This window comes from Akebia trifoliata, chromosome 12 (assembly GCF_017979445.1).
Source record: "Akebia trifoliata isolate Shusen 1 chromosome 12, ASM1797944v1, whole genome shotgun sequence".
In the NCBI taxonomy this organism is placed as follows: Eukaryota; Viridiplantae; Streptophyta; class Magnoliopsida; order Ranunculales; family Lardizabalaceae; genus Akebia; species Akebia trifoliata.
The window spans coordinates 1,250,053-1,267,896 of NC_141386.1; the positions used below are offsets into that span (position 1 = coordinate 1,250,053).

Consider the following 17,844-nt stretch of genomic DNA (forward strand, 5'->3'; position numbering starts at 1 on the left):
ATTCCTACTCATGAAAAATAATGTAGGCTCATCTTCCATAAGATGTCCCCAATGTCTAATATTAACATCAAAATCATTTTTCTAAGGGAATATTTTCACATATTACATCCACTATCTCTAAACATGCATTTTTTATATTCTTAAGTTTTCTTTAAAAAAGATTGGCCAAGTTTCATGATAACTACCTTTGGTGGAGAGAATGAGGTACCTAACACCTTTCATATTCTCTAATCAGACCTCCATACGTAGATCTTGTGTAAACCATGTCTTTTTCCTATACGAAAGTCACTACAATGATAAAATCATTTTGGATGCCTATTCACACCCATTTTTAAAAAAGAATGGCGACAACTCCAAATAATGTAGCATTGAGGTTCCATAACGAACATCACATGTATACACATCCTAAGGTAAGTGATTTATGATTTTGTGATGGGGGCATATGTTAGAAAGGGGCGTCATATTATCACGACTCATACATTTTAGCCATTGAGTTTTTCAACTTTCCCATGAACTCATTTTCATTGTTTCACCAAAACCCACTTTCAAACTTCCCATGAAAGTGAGAAGCCAATTCGTTTTATTTTTATGCCCATTTGTCAATTTATGGAATTGTGTTACTGTTTTTGTAACCTTTCCGAATGTTGTGGTGTGGATAACATCATGGGAGCAAATCCTTGTAGCGTAAGTTTCCTAGAGCTCGTTGTAATGCGTTTAGATAATTGGAAGAGTCTCACATCAACAAGATAGTAAATCTCATCACCTAAAAATTACGAGTTTAGTAGCCGTCCATTTTCAAAGACTTAGATCAGATTGAAAAAAAATCTAAACATTAACACTAGAGATTTGGATGTCTGTTTTTTTAACATACTATCATCTATATGGAAAACTACACAAAGCTATAGGAAAGTTGCGCTACAAAGGATATGCGCCCATCTATTTTACGTTGGCCAACTCTCTTCTCCTCATAATTAGGATCTGAATGATTTACATGCTTCCAAGAAGATTCTATCTAAGGGTACCTTTTTAAGGGAACGAATACTTTATAGCTTGTTTTTCTTGTAGCTCTTGTCCACATAACATCAAATTGAAATAATAATAATAATAACAACAATTTAGTCCACTTGTACTAACGGTTTAATCATATTTGAAAAGGATAATGCTGAAGTAACATTAAAATGTACATCGATTGTACATTCTGATGTGGTGGTGCACACATAACCCATAGATGCTTTTCATTGAGATACGAGTGAAAAGCATCTATGATTATGTGTGCACCACCACATCAGAATGTCAGAATCGATGTACATTTCATTGTTACTCAACACTACTCATTTGAAAATAAAAAAGATATCAAAATAAGATTTTTGTTTAGATCAAACGTTTGAAAATGGACAGTGAATGAACTCTTAAATTGGAACGATTAGATGTAACCATCTTGATAATATGGCACAGCCTCGTCCCTTGACATTAGCTATAGAGAACTACATGAAAAGGGGCAATGGAGGATCTACACCCCATTTTTACTGGGAGTCTAAATCCTAGCATTTTCCAATAAAATTTTGTTTTTCATTGACAACTTTCCATTTGATGGTAAGCCCCAATACTTGATTGATAAGGCTAGTAAAAATAAGAAAAGATTGGTGTGGTTGAGTGTCTTTTTATGAGTCATATTATCATTTTTTTATTCAATATTTACGAGTCATGATGAATGTGTATGCCTGACATGGTAAGGACATATAATGATAGATATTTTTCATCGGGATACACACACAAAAATGCAAGGTTCTTTGTCATGTCAGCCGGATACCAAAACCGCGTGCATTCATCATTATTCATATTTTACTTTGTCTTGACTCCTTACCCTCGACTTTATAACTTAAGTTAATGGTTGGTGATGACATGCGCTTAAAAAAATTGTTTTTTACCAAAATACCTTCAGATTCCAATTTACAAAGTGAATTTATTCTTAAAGGGCATGCTAACAGACCCTTAATTTCATAACTTGTTGAGTCGACACAAATCTTGACCGAGTCATTCATTGATGATTTCAATTGCATAGCTTTTTATAATTCAGATTATCAGTTTTTTTATTCAATATTTTACTTTTGTCTCGACTCTCGCCTCAACTTGATTATTACTTACCAACTTGATTATTACTTACTTTGGTCAATGGTCGGACTGCATTAGTTTTACAACTCATTGAGTTGACACAAATCTCGGCCGAATCATTCATTGAATGATTGCATAGCCTGGCCTAGCCTTGATCTAACCTCTTCCAGCAGGGGCGGAGTTTGTAAAGAGCTGGTGGGGAAAATTGCCCTCACAGAACTTTGAGACACTTCTATATTTTCAATTAATTACATGCCCCATTTGTCTCCATCCTCTCACCTCTTTCCTCATTTGCCCCCACACCCTCACCTCCCTTCAATTTTTGCCCCCACAAAACTTTTAGACACCCCTATATTTTCAACTAATTACAGGCCCTTGGCCCCATTCCCTCACCTCACTCCCTTCTTCAAATGACATTGCCTCTTGACACTTGACAGGGCCTTCTCCTAACCAAAAACTTTTGAATTTCTCCCTAAAACCATTACATTTATCTTCAAGTTCTTCAACCATACAACCAACCATAGTTTGCTCCCATTACAAGAAAATCCTGGCTCTGCCCGTCTGTAAGGCAAGAGTTTCATCAAACTTTGCAGCAGTTGCAGAGAGAAATTTAGAGAGAGATGGCAGACACTGTTGTGAATTTTCTCTTGGAGAACGTATGCCAAATGCTACTAAAAGAAGCAGATTTGCTTCTTGGAGTGAAGGATGAGGTGAAGTCCCTTTTGGATAAGCTGGAGCTCATGAAATCCTTCCTCAGGGACTGTGGGGAGGTACGCCAAGAACACGAAGCTGTAAAGGTGATAATAAACCAAATCAGAGATGTAGCATATGAAGCTGATGATGCTATCGACGAATATATCACTTCCGCTGCACAAGCAAGGACGAAGGGCACCTTTTCAAGGTTCTTTCACGGCTTCGGCAAACTCATAACAGAACGTGGGGTCGCAAAAATGATCGAAGACATTAAGAAGAAGATGGACAATATTTATGCCAACAAAATGACGTTCGGTATAGAAATAAAGATGAGAGCCTTAGAAGTTGGGAGCTCGTCCGGAGGGCATCGAAGGAAAGCTCCTGTTGTGGAGGAAACTGATGTGGTGGGCTTTAAGAATGAGACAACTACGTTGGTGAAACGACTAATGGGAGGCAAGCCACAACGTCACGTCGTATCGATCGTCGGGATGGGTGGGCTTGGTAAGACTACTCTTGCCAAGAAAATTTATAAGGATCCGTTCATTAAGAATAAGTTCGATCGTCGCGCTTGGGTGTACGTGTCTCGAGATTTTAGATCTACCGAGCTCCTACGAAACATCATCAAACAATTTACGAGAATCACTGAAGAAATGGAAAAAATGAGCGAGGAAGAGCTCGGGAAGGTGCTCCAAAACCAATTAACAGGCTTGAGATACTTGATTGTTATGGACGATGTATGGGAATCTCAAGTTTGGCGCGATTTGGGTACATACTTTCCCGACCAGAAGAATGGAAGTAAAATCATGATCACAACCCGCGTTAAAGAAGTGGCTTTGACAGCCAATCCAGATCCAAAGAGTCCTCCACACTTTCTACGCTATCTTGATCCAGATGAAAGTTGGGAGCTATTTCACAATAAAGCATTCCTCGGCGAAACTTGCTCTCAAGAGTGGGAAGATCTGGGAAGAAAGGTTGCGGAAAGATGTGGGGGACTTCCACTAGCCCTCGTTGTTTTAGGGGGTTTACTATCAGAGAAGGAGCGGAATTTCACGGAGTGGTCAAGAGTAGCTGATCGTGTGAGTATCTTTCTTTCCAAGCGCAAGGATCAATGTGCAGATATATTGGCCTTGAGCTATGATGATCTGCCCTACAAGTTGAAGCCTTGTTTCCTATATTTTGGTATTTTTCCAGAAGACTCTGAAATCCCCGCGAGACAGTTGATGCAGCTGTGGATGGCGGAAGGATTTATAAAAGCAGAAGATGGTGAAACAATGGAAAATACTGCAGATGCATACTTGGACAAGCTAGTTGACCGAAGCCTTGTTCAAGTAGTGACAAGGAGGTCGGATAATGGGGTGAAGACGTGTCGTATCCATGATCTTTTGCGTGATCTTTGCATTAATAAAGCTGGAGAAGAAAGATTTTTACAGGTTCATGGGTATGCAAATTCTCTTCCCTTAGCTAACCCTAGACGACTTGCTGGGAACCAAGATACACTTGTACATATTTGTCACGAACCGCACACTGTTGTGCAAGTTCGATCTCTCCTTTGCTTCACCCAAACCTCATCAAAGTCCAAATCAAAATCAAAATCTGATAATTTGATTAAGGTTTATAAAACTCTACCATTGCTTAGAGTGTTATGGATAGAAGGTTCAAGTGGTAACGTTGCTTTGCCTAGCGATGTAGGAAAGCTAATTCATTTGAGGTACTTGGGGATGATGAACAAAACTTCGCTCATAAAAATCCCTTCCTCGGTATGCAACATTTGGAATCTTCAAACTCTTGATATCAGATCAAGACATCTTGCCGATGCCCCGCCCGGGATCTGGAAGATGAAAAGACTAAGACACGTGTATTTCCAAGGCCAGACTCGTCTCCCACGTCCATCTTCATCTTCATCATCGTCATCAGGTCACGACGACTCGTCCTTAGGCGACCTTCAAACTTTGTCCACAATCTGTCCCAGCAGTTGTACACCCCAAGTCTTTGCCAAGCTACCCAATCTTAGAAAATTGGGTGTAAATGGAGATTTAGAAGCCCACATGGAGGCTTTACTTAATAATCTCACCATATTGCAAAAGCTTCAGTCATTGAAGTTGGTAAGAAACACTTCTTTCTCAGCACTAACAGAAATTCCGAGTAGGTTGCCACTAAACCTTATCAAGCTCACGTTATGCGACACTGAACTATTGGAAGATCCAATGCCAGTGTTAGGAAAGCTACCAAAACTTCAGATGCTCAAATTGGTGGGAAATTCATACTCTGAGGGTCAGATGGTTTGTTCCGCAAACGGGTTTCCGCGACTTCAACTTTTGCAACTAGTGAGATCAAAAGTTACTGATTTAATAATCAATCATGGAGCAATGCCGAACCTAAATCGTTTGATTGTCCATGATTGCTTACATTTCAATTTGCACTCAGCGGAGTCACAATTGACTGCCCAGAAGCCAATTGTTACGGAGACATATTCAAGTGTGTGAGGTGAGTAGTACCTTCGTTTATTATTATTACCTCAAGTTCTTCTATGTGCCAAATATTTTAAAAACATAATAATTTCAATTATTAAGTGTCTGATTTTGTTGTTGGCCAATTTTCATAAAAAAAATTGGAATCATAGATCATCGTCTCCTCTCTATTGGGCAAGAAATCGATAGATTGGAGTTGTAGGCATTGTATAGAGTGCATTTTAAGCATTCCTATATATGTATCATCTCTCATATTTTGGGTGGCAGAGTGAGTTACAAAACACATTTTGAAATGAAGCAATAACAAATTATGGGAGTGTTGAAGATGACCTGTTAACTAATAATGGGTTTTACTTTGTCTGTCTAAAGCAAAAATAGTTTGCTTCTCTTTAATATTGGTTTAATTTGTAGCTTCTCACTCTCTTTCCTGGTAGGGATGGTTAAGGCAACAAGCAACAAGAGGTGGTAGGCCATTGGATGGACATTCTCAAGCATTGCTCGTGAGTTGAAGTTCCCCAGCACTACATTTATGTAACTTTTATTAGTATTCAAGAAAATTTCCGGATCCTGAGACATGTTTAAATCACCCAAAAAAAAAAATTTTAGGGGGTTACTTAAGATTTTTTTTTTTTTTAATGAGATCAAGAATGTGATGGTGAGAATTAAACCCAAGTCTATGGCATTATCACCGATGGACTTCTATCAATTAAATAAAGCTAGTTAGCATCTATTTCTATTGGTATTATTATTGCAAGTTGTTGTTGATGATCTAATTCTCCATATATAGGTCAGTGTTCCGTAGACAACGTTTTGTCTTAGATGACAAAACAGTTTCAGAATTGACTGATTTTTTGTGAAGATGGTCTCTATGATAAGGAGATCATCCTCATCAAAAATCAGTCAAGTTTGAAATTTCTAACCCCATCAAAAATGATTTATAAAAAATGGACGTTCCACAACCTTCAACTTGTAACAAAGTTTGTGAAATAAAAAAGTTGAGTAGATCTGCCTTCTTCCTTGTTTTCTTTTCTTGAAGATTAAAGTTGAGATTGAGAGTTTACCTAATGTAGGAGAGAGGTTCCCTTTCCTTGCTAACATTGTAAGATTTTGAGCCTTAGTAAAATTTGTTTTGCTCAAATGGATTACTACATCAGAAATCTAATACCATAGCCCTCTAAGCCTCATCGAAAAATTTAGATTAAAAGTAATTTCAAAAAATAATTTCTTTTGAATCGGATTCAAGGTTTTGAAATGAACAGCTATCAAACTTCCACATAACTTCTAAATTTAAATTAAAAGTTCATGGTTGAAAAATAACTTTTTTTTTTTATGTATCTTTTTTTTCAAATTCATAGAACTTGATCATGTTTTTGGATGCGAAGGACCTTGGTGAGGCTAGGAGGACCATTTCACTTTTACTTTAACGACTTGAAGTCAATGGTCGTGCTTCGGTGGCCTCACCCGCTATTATTTGTGTTATTGTCGCCTTCAGTGGCCCCACAAAACTTGCGGACATCAGAAAAGTCTGAAGCTGGCAGGTCCTCGTCGCGTTCACACCACATTAAAGACGTCAAAGAATTATATGAAAATAGAAGTGCTGAAGTGACTAACTTTCACACTGCGCTAATGTGGAGGTGCCCACATAACCATAGATGTTTTTCCCTCTTATCTCGAGAAAAGATATTATGATTCCATGCACACATCCACATTAGCGCAATGTGAAAAGGTCACTGCAGGATTTTCCATATAATAATTAGGATTTAGTTAACGTGTTAAGACCCATTAAACACACCTCCAAAACTTATTTTACTACCTAAAATGGCCCCAAACCCCCTCGAAGGACAATTTCTCATAAAAATACCTTCAAATGTCAAACTACTTTTTTTCTTTCAATATTTTTTTTTTTTTTTTTTTAATTTTAATTTTTTTTATGGGTAAATTGGACTTGAACCTGATCATCAAAGTTTTTTTGCAATGTGTCAAACCAACCGACTATGGGTCTAATCCTAAAACAATGATGTTCATCTATTGATTCTAAATAAATATCGATATGTTATTCATTAGTATGACCACAACTTTTTTCCTTCTGGAAGTCACCTTGACTTATTCTAATTATTTAAAAATAAAATATTATAGGGGTTGCACCTTCAAGGAACTTATCACTAAAAAATAAAAGTGTGGAGAGGAGACTTCGAGGGAGAACGTCAACACATTCAAATTTTTGGCATTGTTTTTATTTTGGGTGTAACCTGATAGCTACATGCCACACCTCGCTAACATGTTATTTATTATATAACTAGCCTTACAAATTTAGTAAGATCTTTCAACTCTCACGATGGATTGTTGAACTTACTTTGTGGCATACAAAACATGATCCAATGCCTCAAAGTTTTAGAGGGATAATATTCTATGAAATTTGAAAAAAAAAAGATATTTTTCATGATTGAATTTTAATTTTATATAATTGGGAGTTTTGCCAGAGTTAGGTGGCTGTCAATTTTAAAAACCTTTGATCAATCCCCCAAAAATTATTGTTTGAATTTTTTTTTTTTTTTTTTTCGTATATGAGTTTTTTCATGAAATCTAGAGGGCTGTCGTGTTGGATTGCAAATGTGATAATCCACGTCGATGCAAGTACCCTTAATAAAAGTTGCAATTTTACTAAGTGAGTAAGGAAATTATATTTTTCAATATTAATTAAATATTAGAAAATTTTCTTAAAGCACTCACGCTGGAGGGACTTCTTTCTAAATAGTTTCTAAGTTTTGCACAATTTCTTAATAGCCCATTTAATAAACTTTTCTTTTCTTAATTGTCATTGGACTTCATCTCCCATATTTCTCATGAATGAATGCTCTAACAATTCAAACTCATCGTTTTCATTCAAAAAAATTAGATTTTTGGCATCTCAATCGAGTTTCAGATAGTCCCTTCTGTCAAAAAGTATTTAAGAAAGAAGAAGCTATTTTCAAGTAGATTTGCAAACATTTTGAAGATGTATGTAAAAAAAACTAGGATTTTTTCACTTTTTTTTTTCTTAGTTTTTTGATGAAAATCGATCAAGAACAGTTCTTTTGAGTTGAAATCATCTAAACAAGTTGTTATATCAAGTTTTTAGTCTATCTTTCCATGTATTTTAATCGAAAAACTCAAAATTTGAAAATGGGTGGATTTTACATGTGTTGGATTCACCACTTTTTATTTAAAAAGTGGTGAACTTGACTATAAATAAAAGTGTTGAGTTTGATAGTAAATAAAAGTAGTAAACTCAATAGTAAATAGTGGTAAATTTGACAATAAGAATTGTGAACTCGACAGTTAATAAAAAGCATTGAGTTCGACAATAAACAAAAAGCGATGAACTCGATAGTAAATAAAAAAAGTGGTAGTTCGCCACTAACGAAGGACCATTTAGAAAAGAAAAGTTTGTTAAATATCCTATCATGCTATCATCCTAAACTTATGAACTATTTAGAAAGAAGTCCTTCCACGAGAGTCTTTTATGTATTTTTTCCCTTAAATATTTGCTCTTATCTTGAAGTCATTGGTTGATGCTTCGGTGGCCCCACCCACTATTATTGTGTTTCCACTCATGTCGGTGTTATCATTTATTTCTTTTTACCATGTGGATGCTTGTGCCATAAATTCATATGGAGCATTTGATTTGGATTTTTAGATTCAAATTTTAAATTGTCTGATCATGAAAATTGATTGAAATAATTTCAAATTGATTACACTGTTTTCGAAAATTAATTTTAGAATCTAAAATCATAATTTTCTTATAGTCATGGTGTTTCAAAAAAGTACCAAACGAGTTTCATAATATTTTTCATATAAAAAAATTTGCTCACAAAGCTCAGAAATTTGGGATTCCCCAATCACATGAACTGCGTGGATCCCTAATTTACAAAACTACCCTTCTTAGGTACAAAACTACCGACGTGGCACGTACCGAAGAGTCTATGACCACCATGAGCAAAAAAATCACTCATTTTTTATTCTAGCGACTTCCAATTCTAATTGTTTTGAGAATCACTTTTTTAGTCAGAACCAAACTTAATATCGGATTTTAGAATTACGTTACGAGCAAAAATCAAGATTCTAGAATCCAATCTAAATGTCCCTTAGTGATTCCATGTAAAAGAGAGCTGATAGACCAAGAAATCCAATTTGATTGAATGAACTTAAACCATTTGTTGGATGGACTATGATATGTCACTAAGGCGATACCTCTAAGCTTTTGCAATTTGATTAATTCATAGATTTTCTTGGGTATTATTTGATACAAACTGGAGACTAGCATGGTAGTTACGTGGTGGAATAATTTATGTAGGCCACCGTAAGATGGATTTGTTATTGAGGCCCTGCTTGGTACACTACAAATCATTTGCATTCGAAGATAAGTCGCAATTTGCAAAGTTGTCCTTCTTTACTTGATTGATGTAAGATTAAAATTTTAAGGAAAATAGAATGGCCAAAAACAATACATCGTAGCCACTCTGGGTTTTGGTATCTCAATCACCCAAATCGTTTATTGATCAACGACTCAGATCTTATGATCCAGCTTCATAATAGTTGGATTATGCTTCGGATTGGATCAAGTAGGACCTACAACTCACTCAAAAGCAGAAGCTAATAGGTTCAACCCACCAATATTAATAAAACAGTAACTTGCACATGAAGAAATATTATAAAATAGGTGAAATTTGAGTCGAATCAACATGTATGACCATTAATCACAAACAATTTACATAATGTAAGTAGGTACAAAGAGCCGTGCCACACCTCATGAAGGAAGTGCCATTATCATACAAATCATGGTCCGTGCCTATTGTTTCTGATACCACAGAAATTTTGAAACATAAACTTCTTGTTGAGTACTGGTTCAGATCTTCTTTGTTATTGTAACCATCTATCACTTTAAAACTAGTTGTGATGATCGTTGACACAACTAAGCTTCCACATATTTAGGAAGTAATTGTGTAAATAAACAAATAGATTTCTCAAGACAAGTTTTGTTCCCCTAGAATTATCTATTGCAGGCAACCCATTAGAACATCAAGCAATCCACAGCAACTTTTCCATGGAGTAGGTTGTACCATTGGTGGAGCCAAAGCACCGAAGCTATCAGTTGCGGCGGACACAATTAAAAAACAAAATTAAACCCACAAACTTACTACAAAAATAAATGATCCTAACAAAGACTTGCTCACCATGTTCAATCATATGTATTAAAGAAAAAGGAAATTCTTTTCAATTGAGAATATTTTTCAGCTCATCTAGCACAGCTTTCCTCTTCTCTCAACAACTACTTCAAAGAACTTATTTTCAATTGAGAATATTTTTCAACTCATCTCCATAGGTTCTTTTCATGACAACCATTGTCATACTTGACTTGATTTTGTGATATTTACATAGGGCTTAACTTTTTCGGTAGTTAATTGAGTTGTATGAGGATTTTCATTCATGTAAACATGCATATGTCGTACAAGGGTAGAAAACTCGACTCGAAAACTATGTGAACTTTATTGGTGCCAATTTACTTTTATATTCTGTTTCTCATAAGAATATACACTTGCTTCAGCTTTTCAGCTTTATATAGACATTATATACACCTACACATCTACTTAAAAACATACTGTTTTATAGCAATCTGATACATAAGGATACTAAACATGAATATTTACTTTCACAGTTGGCTTTGGGTATTGTCAATGTAGTACTTCATTACTTAGTTATTACTGGTAGATGAAGAGCTTCATCTTTGTTTCAGTTCTGGTACTTTGTCGATCCAATGGTCTATTTAATAAAGATTGGGGTTCTAACAAGGGCCTATTTAAGAACTTATTGCATTAGTTCTGTATGCTATATTAAATCAAATTGGATCCAAATCCGACCCAATTATCCTTGGCTTGGATTTGGATCCAAATAGTGAGACCAGATCCGACTTTTATGGTGTTTGGGGTTTGGCTTGACCGGTCGAAATGGCGAGTTTCTACTTTCTATGGTTGAAGTAGTAAAAGGTTTTAAGTGCCAAATGGGAGATGGTCCATGACTCAAGTCTTGAACAAAAGCATGAGCAAAAATGTGTCTTTTTCCACAATATGGACGGAATGGCTTCTTGGACCAAACAGATTACTGCAGAGCAATCAATCTGAACCGTTCTGCCCTTGGATTTTCTGAAACTAAGTTCACATTGTTGACCCACACCTAACTGGGTAGTATCCGGGCATTGTCACTGCTAGACTTAAGGCAGACCTTGCACTTTCTGAATTGGCACAAAACCACGAACACAAACAACTTTTAACTTACCAGCAATATAACAACTTGAGGCTAACAGGCAACAACTTATAAAAATGATATTGAGTACAAATCATATATAATCAAACAAGGCTAACTGATAGGTACTGCCAAGACTAACAATGCATGTCATGTAATGGAGAAAAAAGAGGAAGAAAAACAATACTTGTTATCACTTTAATACTCTTTGGATCATCCTTTTCCCTCCTCCTTTATCCGGGCTTGGGACCGGCAGTGTAAAACATTTAATTTTACAATGGCAGAGTTAAAAAGGGGTTAGTTGATACCAAAAGAAAATAATGAATTATTAGTTAAACAGTGTAAGTAAAAAAAGTAAAAGTACTTTGTAAGTAAGAAAAGTAAACAGTATGGGAAATCATCAAAATAGACGTAGGTAAATAAGTCTAAGGTAGTGAAACTAAATGTACCAATAACTACAACATCTGGCTCTAGACTTGGCTCTGCACTTAAGTCATGTCCTCTCCCTGCATCTTCATGTCCCTACCGTACAAACAACTACAAGAGCGCAACCCGCACTTGATCCCTCTAACGGGCAAGAGCCATACCTAAAGTGAGGTATCCGCTATTGTTTGCTTGTTGAAGAACACCTTACGGAATACATTCAAACATTTGTAGCTTCGTATGCCGGTCAACACTTGGTCAGTCAGACTCATGGCCGTATGAGCCCCTTGTTTCCTCCCCTTCCTTTTGGTAGTCCGGGGAGGCGGAGCTCTATGGCCGTGAGCAAACCTCTATCTAAAGAGCGAGTTCAAGTTTGCTTTCGTTTTAGCTCAGCAATCCTCTCCTCATGTTGCCGATCACGTTTCGCTAACGTGTTTTGCATCTCGTTTAATTGGGACTGCATCTCAACATAACTACTACAAGATGAGCTGGAAGCAGATGTAAAGACCGCACTCGGCGTCGAGCCTAGGCCATAGGTACACACACTGCCATGCTTCTGTGGTCCCACACGTCAATGAATATCTTCTCGCTTATGGGTGTAAAATTAGATAGGTTACTTTCTTTATGCCGATTTTCCATTTTATTCTGCATAAAAAATAAATGAATCATTAATTATCTTCCAATGAATAATTAACAAAATCTCAGTGTTTTCTATTTTATTTTGCATTGGTGCAAGCTTTTTCTTGTCTTTTTGGCAAAACCAAAAACAAAGTAAAATTGTGGTGTTTCCCATGACACATATACCGTTCTCTAGACCACTACCTAGGGGGAAGAATGGAAATGTAACTAATAAAACAAAATTAAAGCCACTCAACCCTCAAATTACTAATTAATAAAACAAGCATACACGTACCGTAACTTTATTGACAAGAAGCCCTTCAACATTATCACCAACATTGGATGGAAATCCTCGATCACCACTTCAAAAACCTACAAATGTCATACATCATCCATGTCATTATGTGTCACAAATTTGATTACACCACCTTCCTTCCGAGCCTACCACTTGTTGTGAAAAACTATAGGAAATAGCAAGCACACAATGCAAATAATAGCAGAATATGCAAACATTTCTACTGAAAAGAAAAAATATAATCTTTTGATAATTAAATCCCAAATTACAAGAATCCTAATAGGGTTCATATAAACAACTAATGGGTAGAACTCTGTCAGAGTATTAGAATGGAGCATTATAATAAGGCTTCCTAGAATCTGATATCCCCTGGTCTGTTACCTGGTTGCCACGACACTGAAGCTCAGCATCTTCTATATTATATTTTTGGAGAACATTTATAGTTTTACCCTTGAATTTTTTTTTTTCTAATAAATAAAAACAAATGAGTCAAATATCTCACACTAAAAGTGGCATGATTTCCTGAATATCTAAATAGGGCAGAGACTTATCCTGCAACTAATATTCTTTTAGATCCATTAAGACCGTGAGAAATTGTTAGCCCGCCCATTACTGTATCTACAACAAAGTTTGATCTAAGCTCCTCCAGAAAATTTCCATGTGAGACACTCTTCATCTCCTCTCACGATGCTTATTTTTGGCCCACACGTTAGTAGACCTCAACACAATTCCAGCTCAATTGGTGACTCTTGGACATATTTGATTTCAATACCACTACGTGAAAAAAAAGGTAAATTCGATGCCAAGGTCCGTTGAATCTGGTTAAATCCTAGCAAATTCAATGGACCTTGGTGTCAAATTTACCCCTTTTTCACGTAGTGCCTATTAAAAAATAATGAATCCGAAAGATAAAAATTATTGGATGAGAAGGCTTGAATCAATATCATCTACATAGATCATGACAAAAAGAGATTTAGGGGGAAAAACAACAAAAGATTCATTTGAGAAATATATTATAATATACGAGAGTTAATTTTCAATTTAGTTCACAAACTATTGAAGATCAAAAAACTATTAATCTCCAAACTTTAGAGGAAAAAGATGAATTCAAACCTGGATAGCATTTTGGGTCAAATGGATTTCTGGGAGGACAATGACAATGGTGAGTGCAAGGACAAGGGTGACGGCCATGGCACCAGGGGACAACTATGGTGCAAGTCTCTGTTAACAAGCAATGGGACATGGGAAATATGCTAGTTTCAGGTTTGCATAGGAAAAAAATATATAAATATAGTTTTTATGAAATTTAAAGCTAAACAGAAGGGTAAAGACATAAGAATTGACCTGGTTGAAGAGGGATTGTAGGCATGCCTCGACACTTGGGATCTTCTCAATCAAACCATTCAAAATTAGCTCCTTCAACCGTTTTTAGTTTGGGCGCGCTCATAGGGCCTAAAGGAAGCCTGTTTAAATTGGGACTCTCCTCCACGCGTAGTACTTCCAAAGAAGGCCAATCAAAAAGTAAATCCCGTCGGTAAATGTTGGAGAGCTTTGGTAGATAAACTAGTTGTAGAGCCTTTAATTGGGGGAGTACCGCCTTGTCCTCTTCTTCGTCTTCTTCACCCTCTTCACCTACAATTATGTCCTCCATATTCTCACAATCTTCAACTTTAAGTACTTGTAGTTGCAACAAACCTCGAACTAGTTTTATTGGGAAGAGGTGCTTTAGTGCAGGACAATTCGAGATTTCAAGAACTTTTAGATTTTGGAAGATTTGAGTTGATGGGAAAGAACTAGAAATATAGTAAGATTTCGATGGTCTCAATCTGGTGGATGAACTAATTGCAGCCTCAAGGATCTCCTCTTCCATAACTTCATCATCTTCTTCCTCTTCCTCTGGTTGTATTATTTTCCACATTCCCTTCCATATGGTTGTCAGCTTGGGTAGATCGCGCAAATATAGCTCTTTTAATCTAGGGATCAACGCATGCCATTCCTCAAGATCCTCTGGGTCAAATACTTCTTCTAACTCCTCACACGTCTCTACCTCCAATTTTTCAAGATTCTGCATCCTTTCCAATAAATCACAAGGTAAAACATTGATGATTTTGTGGCATTCACGAAGAGATAGGAGTTTTAGCTTCTCAAGGAATCTGTTTGGGAGTGGGCCATGGTAAATTGCTTCTAAACTATTCATACTCCAAATTTCTAATCTTTCCAAGCTACCAAATGCAGCTTCCGGAGTCTCTTCCACCGCACTCATAAGATATCTCAATTCAAGACATTGTCCTATGCGAAGAAACTTCAAGTTGTTAAATCTTCCTCTGTCAAGTTGGACAATATTCTTGAGACCCTTGCAACTGTAAAGATCAACCTCTTCTGTTCTTTTCAACAACACCTTAACCCAATTCGAAAGTGGATTTGGTGTAATAATAAGGCTCATCGCCCTCGAGAATTCAGGTATCCATTCGTTTCCTCTCCCACTCCCACATATACGAAACTTTGTCAAGTTTCTCAAATTTATGGAAATCTCTTTGGACAAACATCTGACATCGATTATGTCTAGATCCAGAATGGTCAAGTATTTTAAGGATGCCAACTCGGTTAATCTAGCCTTACTAACTTCTATTCCATCGATCTCCCACGCATCAAAGCTTCCCATCATGTATAATTCTTCTAAACAGGACAAGCTCGACAACAAGTTCGGCGGGATAGTTTTAAGAAAGAGGTTTTTTGACAAATCTAACAACCTTAGATTGGTCAATTGCCTTACTTCTGTCGGCAACCTTTCTATCTTATTGTCACTTAGAGAAAGAATTTCGAGTTCCTTCAGTTCTCCAACTAGAGATACATCACTTAATGAAGTTTGATCTAGAAGAAGTGTTCGAAGGTTTACGAGGCGCAAGAGTGATGGGGGTAATGACGAAATATCGGTCCTTTTTAGATCTAGAGTTACAAGGGATGTCATCCTTTCAAAGAAACTATGAGGAAGTTTCTCAAAAGAAAAACTCCTTGACAAGGATAAGGTCAAGAGTTTTGGGCATTCAGGTTGATTAGGGAACTTACTGATTTCATTTTTTATCAGAGACAAGTGCATGCAACTCCTCAAGTTTTCTGCATCTGGCCACTGTCTCAATCCCACATCGGCTTTCACGATAATCCCAGTGTTTTCTTCATGTGCAATTGATATCGCTGCACCCCGAACAACTTTATGCAGCATTAACTTTCCATCATCATCTTCTTTTAATAACAAACATGAAGATACAAGGATGTCAAGCATTCCGTGCAATCGATACCTCGCTTCCTCTAAAGTGGCAACACCTCGAACCAGCTTGTCTCCCATCACATACAACAACAATTCATCCTTGGTAAATTTGAAGTCTTGAGGGAATAGACAACAAAATAAGAAGCATCTTCTGGTTTCTTCCGGAACTAAGCGATCATAGCTCAACCTTATTGTAGAGGTGATATTATCCAAATCATGGAACATTGATTGTCTTAATTGTCGAGATGCATCCTCCCACACTAATCGGTCCTTATTTCGCAACGCCCTTCCAACCGTAACAATTGCTAAGGGCAAACCTCCACATTCATTAACAACCTCCATAGCGACTTTTTGCATGGCAGAAGATTCCACAGTAGCAGCACCAGTAACGTGTCGAAACAGATTCATAGAATCTTTCTCTGATAATACATTAACTTGAATCACCGCGTTTGCATCCATATGACCACATACATTTAGGTTTCTCGTGGTGAGCACAACTTTACAACCCTTGTTGTCATCTCCATAAGGGATTCCCACAGAAGCTAAATCCAATCTCTTCCATAGATCATCTAAGATTATGAGGACCGGCTTCATATCCTTAAGCCTCATCCATAACCGTTGTGCTCTTGTCGATTCACTCTGATTCTCTACAAATTTCATCCCCAATCTCTCAGCGATTTCGCCTTGAATGTTTTTCAAGACTGGTTTGTGGGACACGGTCACCATCAAAACCTCATCAAAAAGAGGATGGCCATCTCTTTCCAAATCCAAACATTGTTTCACTACTTGTTCAATCAAGAGTGTTTTGCCTATCCCAGCCATCCCATATATACCAATTACTTTGATCTTCTCATCCTTCAAAGCCTCCATGATTTGATTCCTAGCAGATTCTCTAGATTCAAACTCCAAATTCTCACCAGTACGTAGAATTGATTGCAAAGTTGCGGGATATGAAACATCAGTACTCTGGTGGTCACTGAATTGTTTCCCTTCATTGAGGAGTTTGTCTATGATGCAAATCAAATTCTCTGCTTCTTTAGCCAGATTTCGCATAACAGAATTTTTTATAAACCATTGACTTTTGATGAAAGCTTTGGTTTCATCATTCCATCGCATTGAATTATCTGGAATCCTTTCCGCCATCTCTAACCAGTATTTAACAGATTCTTTAATCCTCCAACCTCCAGCTGCATCTACCAATTGTTTTATATCATTTCTCATCCTTACCAGTTCTTCTACTTTTTTCTCGACTTTCTCAATAGTTATCATGTAACGCAGAGAAGGCGGTGCTGGGGTACTTAAAAAAGTACCAATTTGTTTAGCAATGTTGATCAAGGACCCCATTGTTGCTCCTCTCCTCTCCTCTCCTCCGTACGCAAAGAAAGAAAGATAAGAGGGATGAATGAAAAAGACTACTGAGTTTGTTTCAGCAACAGAGTTCAGCCGAACACAATAAGAGATTTAAGAGAGGGAGAGAGAGAGAGAGAGAGAGGAGAGAGACGCGTATAGTTTTTTTTTTTATAACAAATATCGGGCTAACTTGCGCGCACTAGACTAGTCCCTACGCCCCGCACTCAGGCTATACCCCATTACATGGAGCGGTGCGTGGCCACCAAGATTTTTTATGAGTAGTGAGATTTGAACTTGAGATCATAGAAAGAATAGATTTCAGCAACAGGTAGACATTTCAA

The 17,844-nt window shown here is 36.9% G+C and overlaps 2 protein-coding genes across 5 annotated transcripts; one reads left to right on the forward strand and one right to left on the reverse strand.

The window, feature by feature from the left end:
* The first annotated feature begins 2,548 nt into the window (after window positions 1-2,548).
* LOC147388492 (disease resistance protein RPP13-like) lies at window positions 2,549-5,957 on the forward strand. 2 transcript variants are annotated; one of them, XM_086419601.1, is made up of 2 exons: window positions 2,549-5,289; window positions 5,719-5,957. In XM_086419601.1, the coding sequence occupies exon 1, from the start codon at window positions 2,733-2,735 to the stop codon at window positions 5,286-5,288; it is 2,556 nt and encodes an 851-aa protein (XP_086275727.1). In that variant the 5' UTR covers window positions 2,549-2,732; the 3' UTR covers window position 5,289; window positions 5,719-5,957. The 2 variants fall into 2 exon arrangements, with proteins under 2 accessions (XP_086275727.1, XP_086275726.1); XM_086419600.1 differs by having other exon boundaries at window positions 5,708-5,955.
* Window positions 5,958-9,978: 4,021 nt separating this feature from the next.
* On the reverse strand, window positions 9,979-17,623 carry LOC147388493 (putative disease resistance protein At4g27220). 3 transcript variants are annotated; one of them, XM_086419472.1, is made up of 5 exons: window positions 14,233-17,623; window positions 14,002-14,109; window positions 12,889-12,965; window positions 12,002-12,620; window positions 9,979-11,794 (listed from the first exon to the last, which is right to left on the reverse strand). In XM_086419472.1, exon 1 carries the CDS (start codon window positions 17,495-17,497, stop codon window positions 14,279-14,281), a length of 3,219 nt encoding a protein of 1,072 aa, XP_086275598.1. In that variant the 5' UTR covers window positions 17,498-17,623; the 3' UTR covers window positions 9,979-11,794; window positions 12,002-12,620; window positions 12,889-12,965; window positions 14,002-14,109; window positions 14,233-14,278. The 3 variants fall into 3 exon arrangements, with proteins under 3 accessions (XP_086275598.1, XP_086275597.1, XP_086275599.1); XM_086419471.1 differs by having other exon boundaries at window positions 9,979-12,620; XM_086419473.1 differs by lacking the exon at window positions 14,002-14,109 and having other exon boundaries at window positions 9,979-12,620.
* Between the last annotated feature and the right edge of the window lie 221 nt (window positions 17,624-17,844).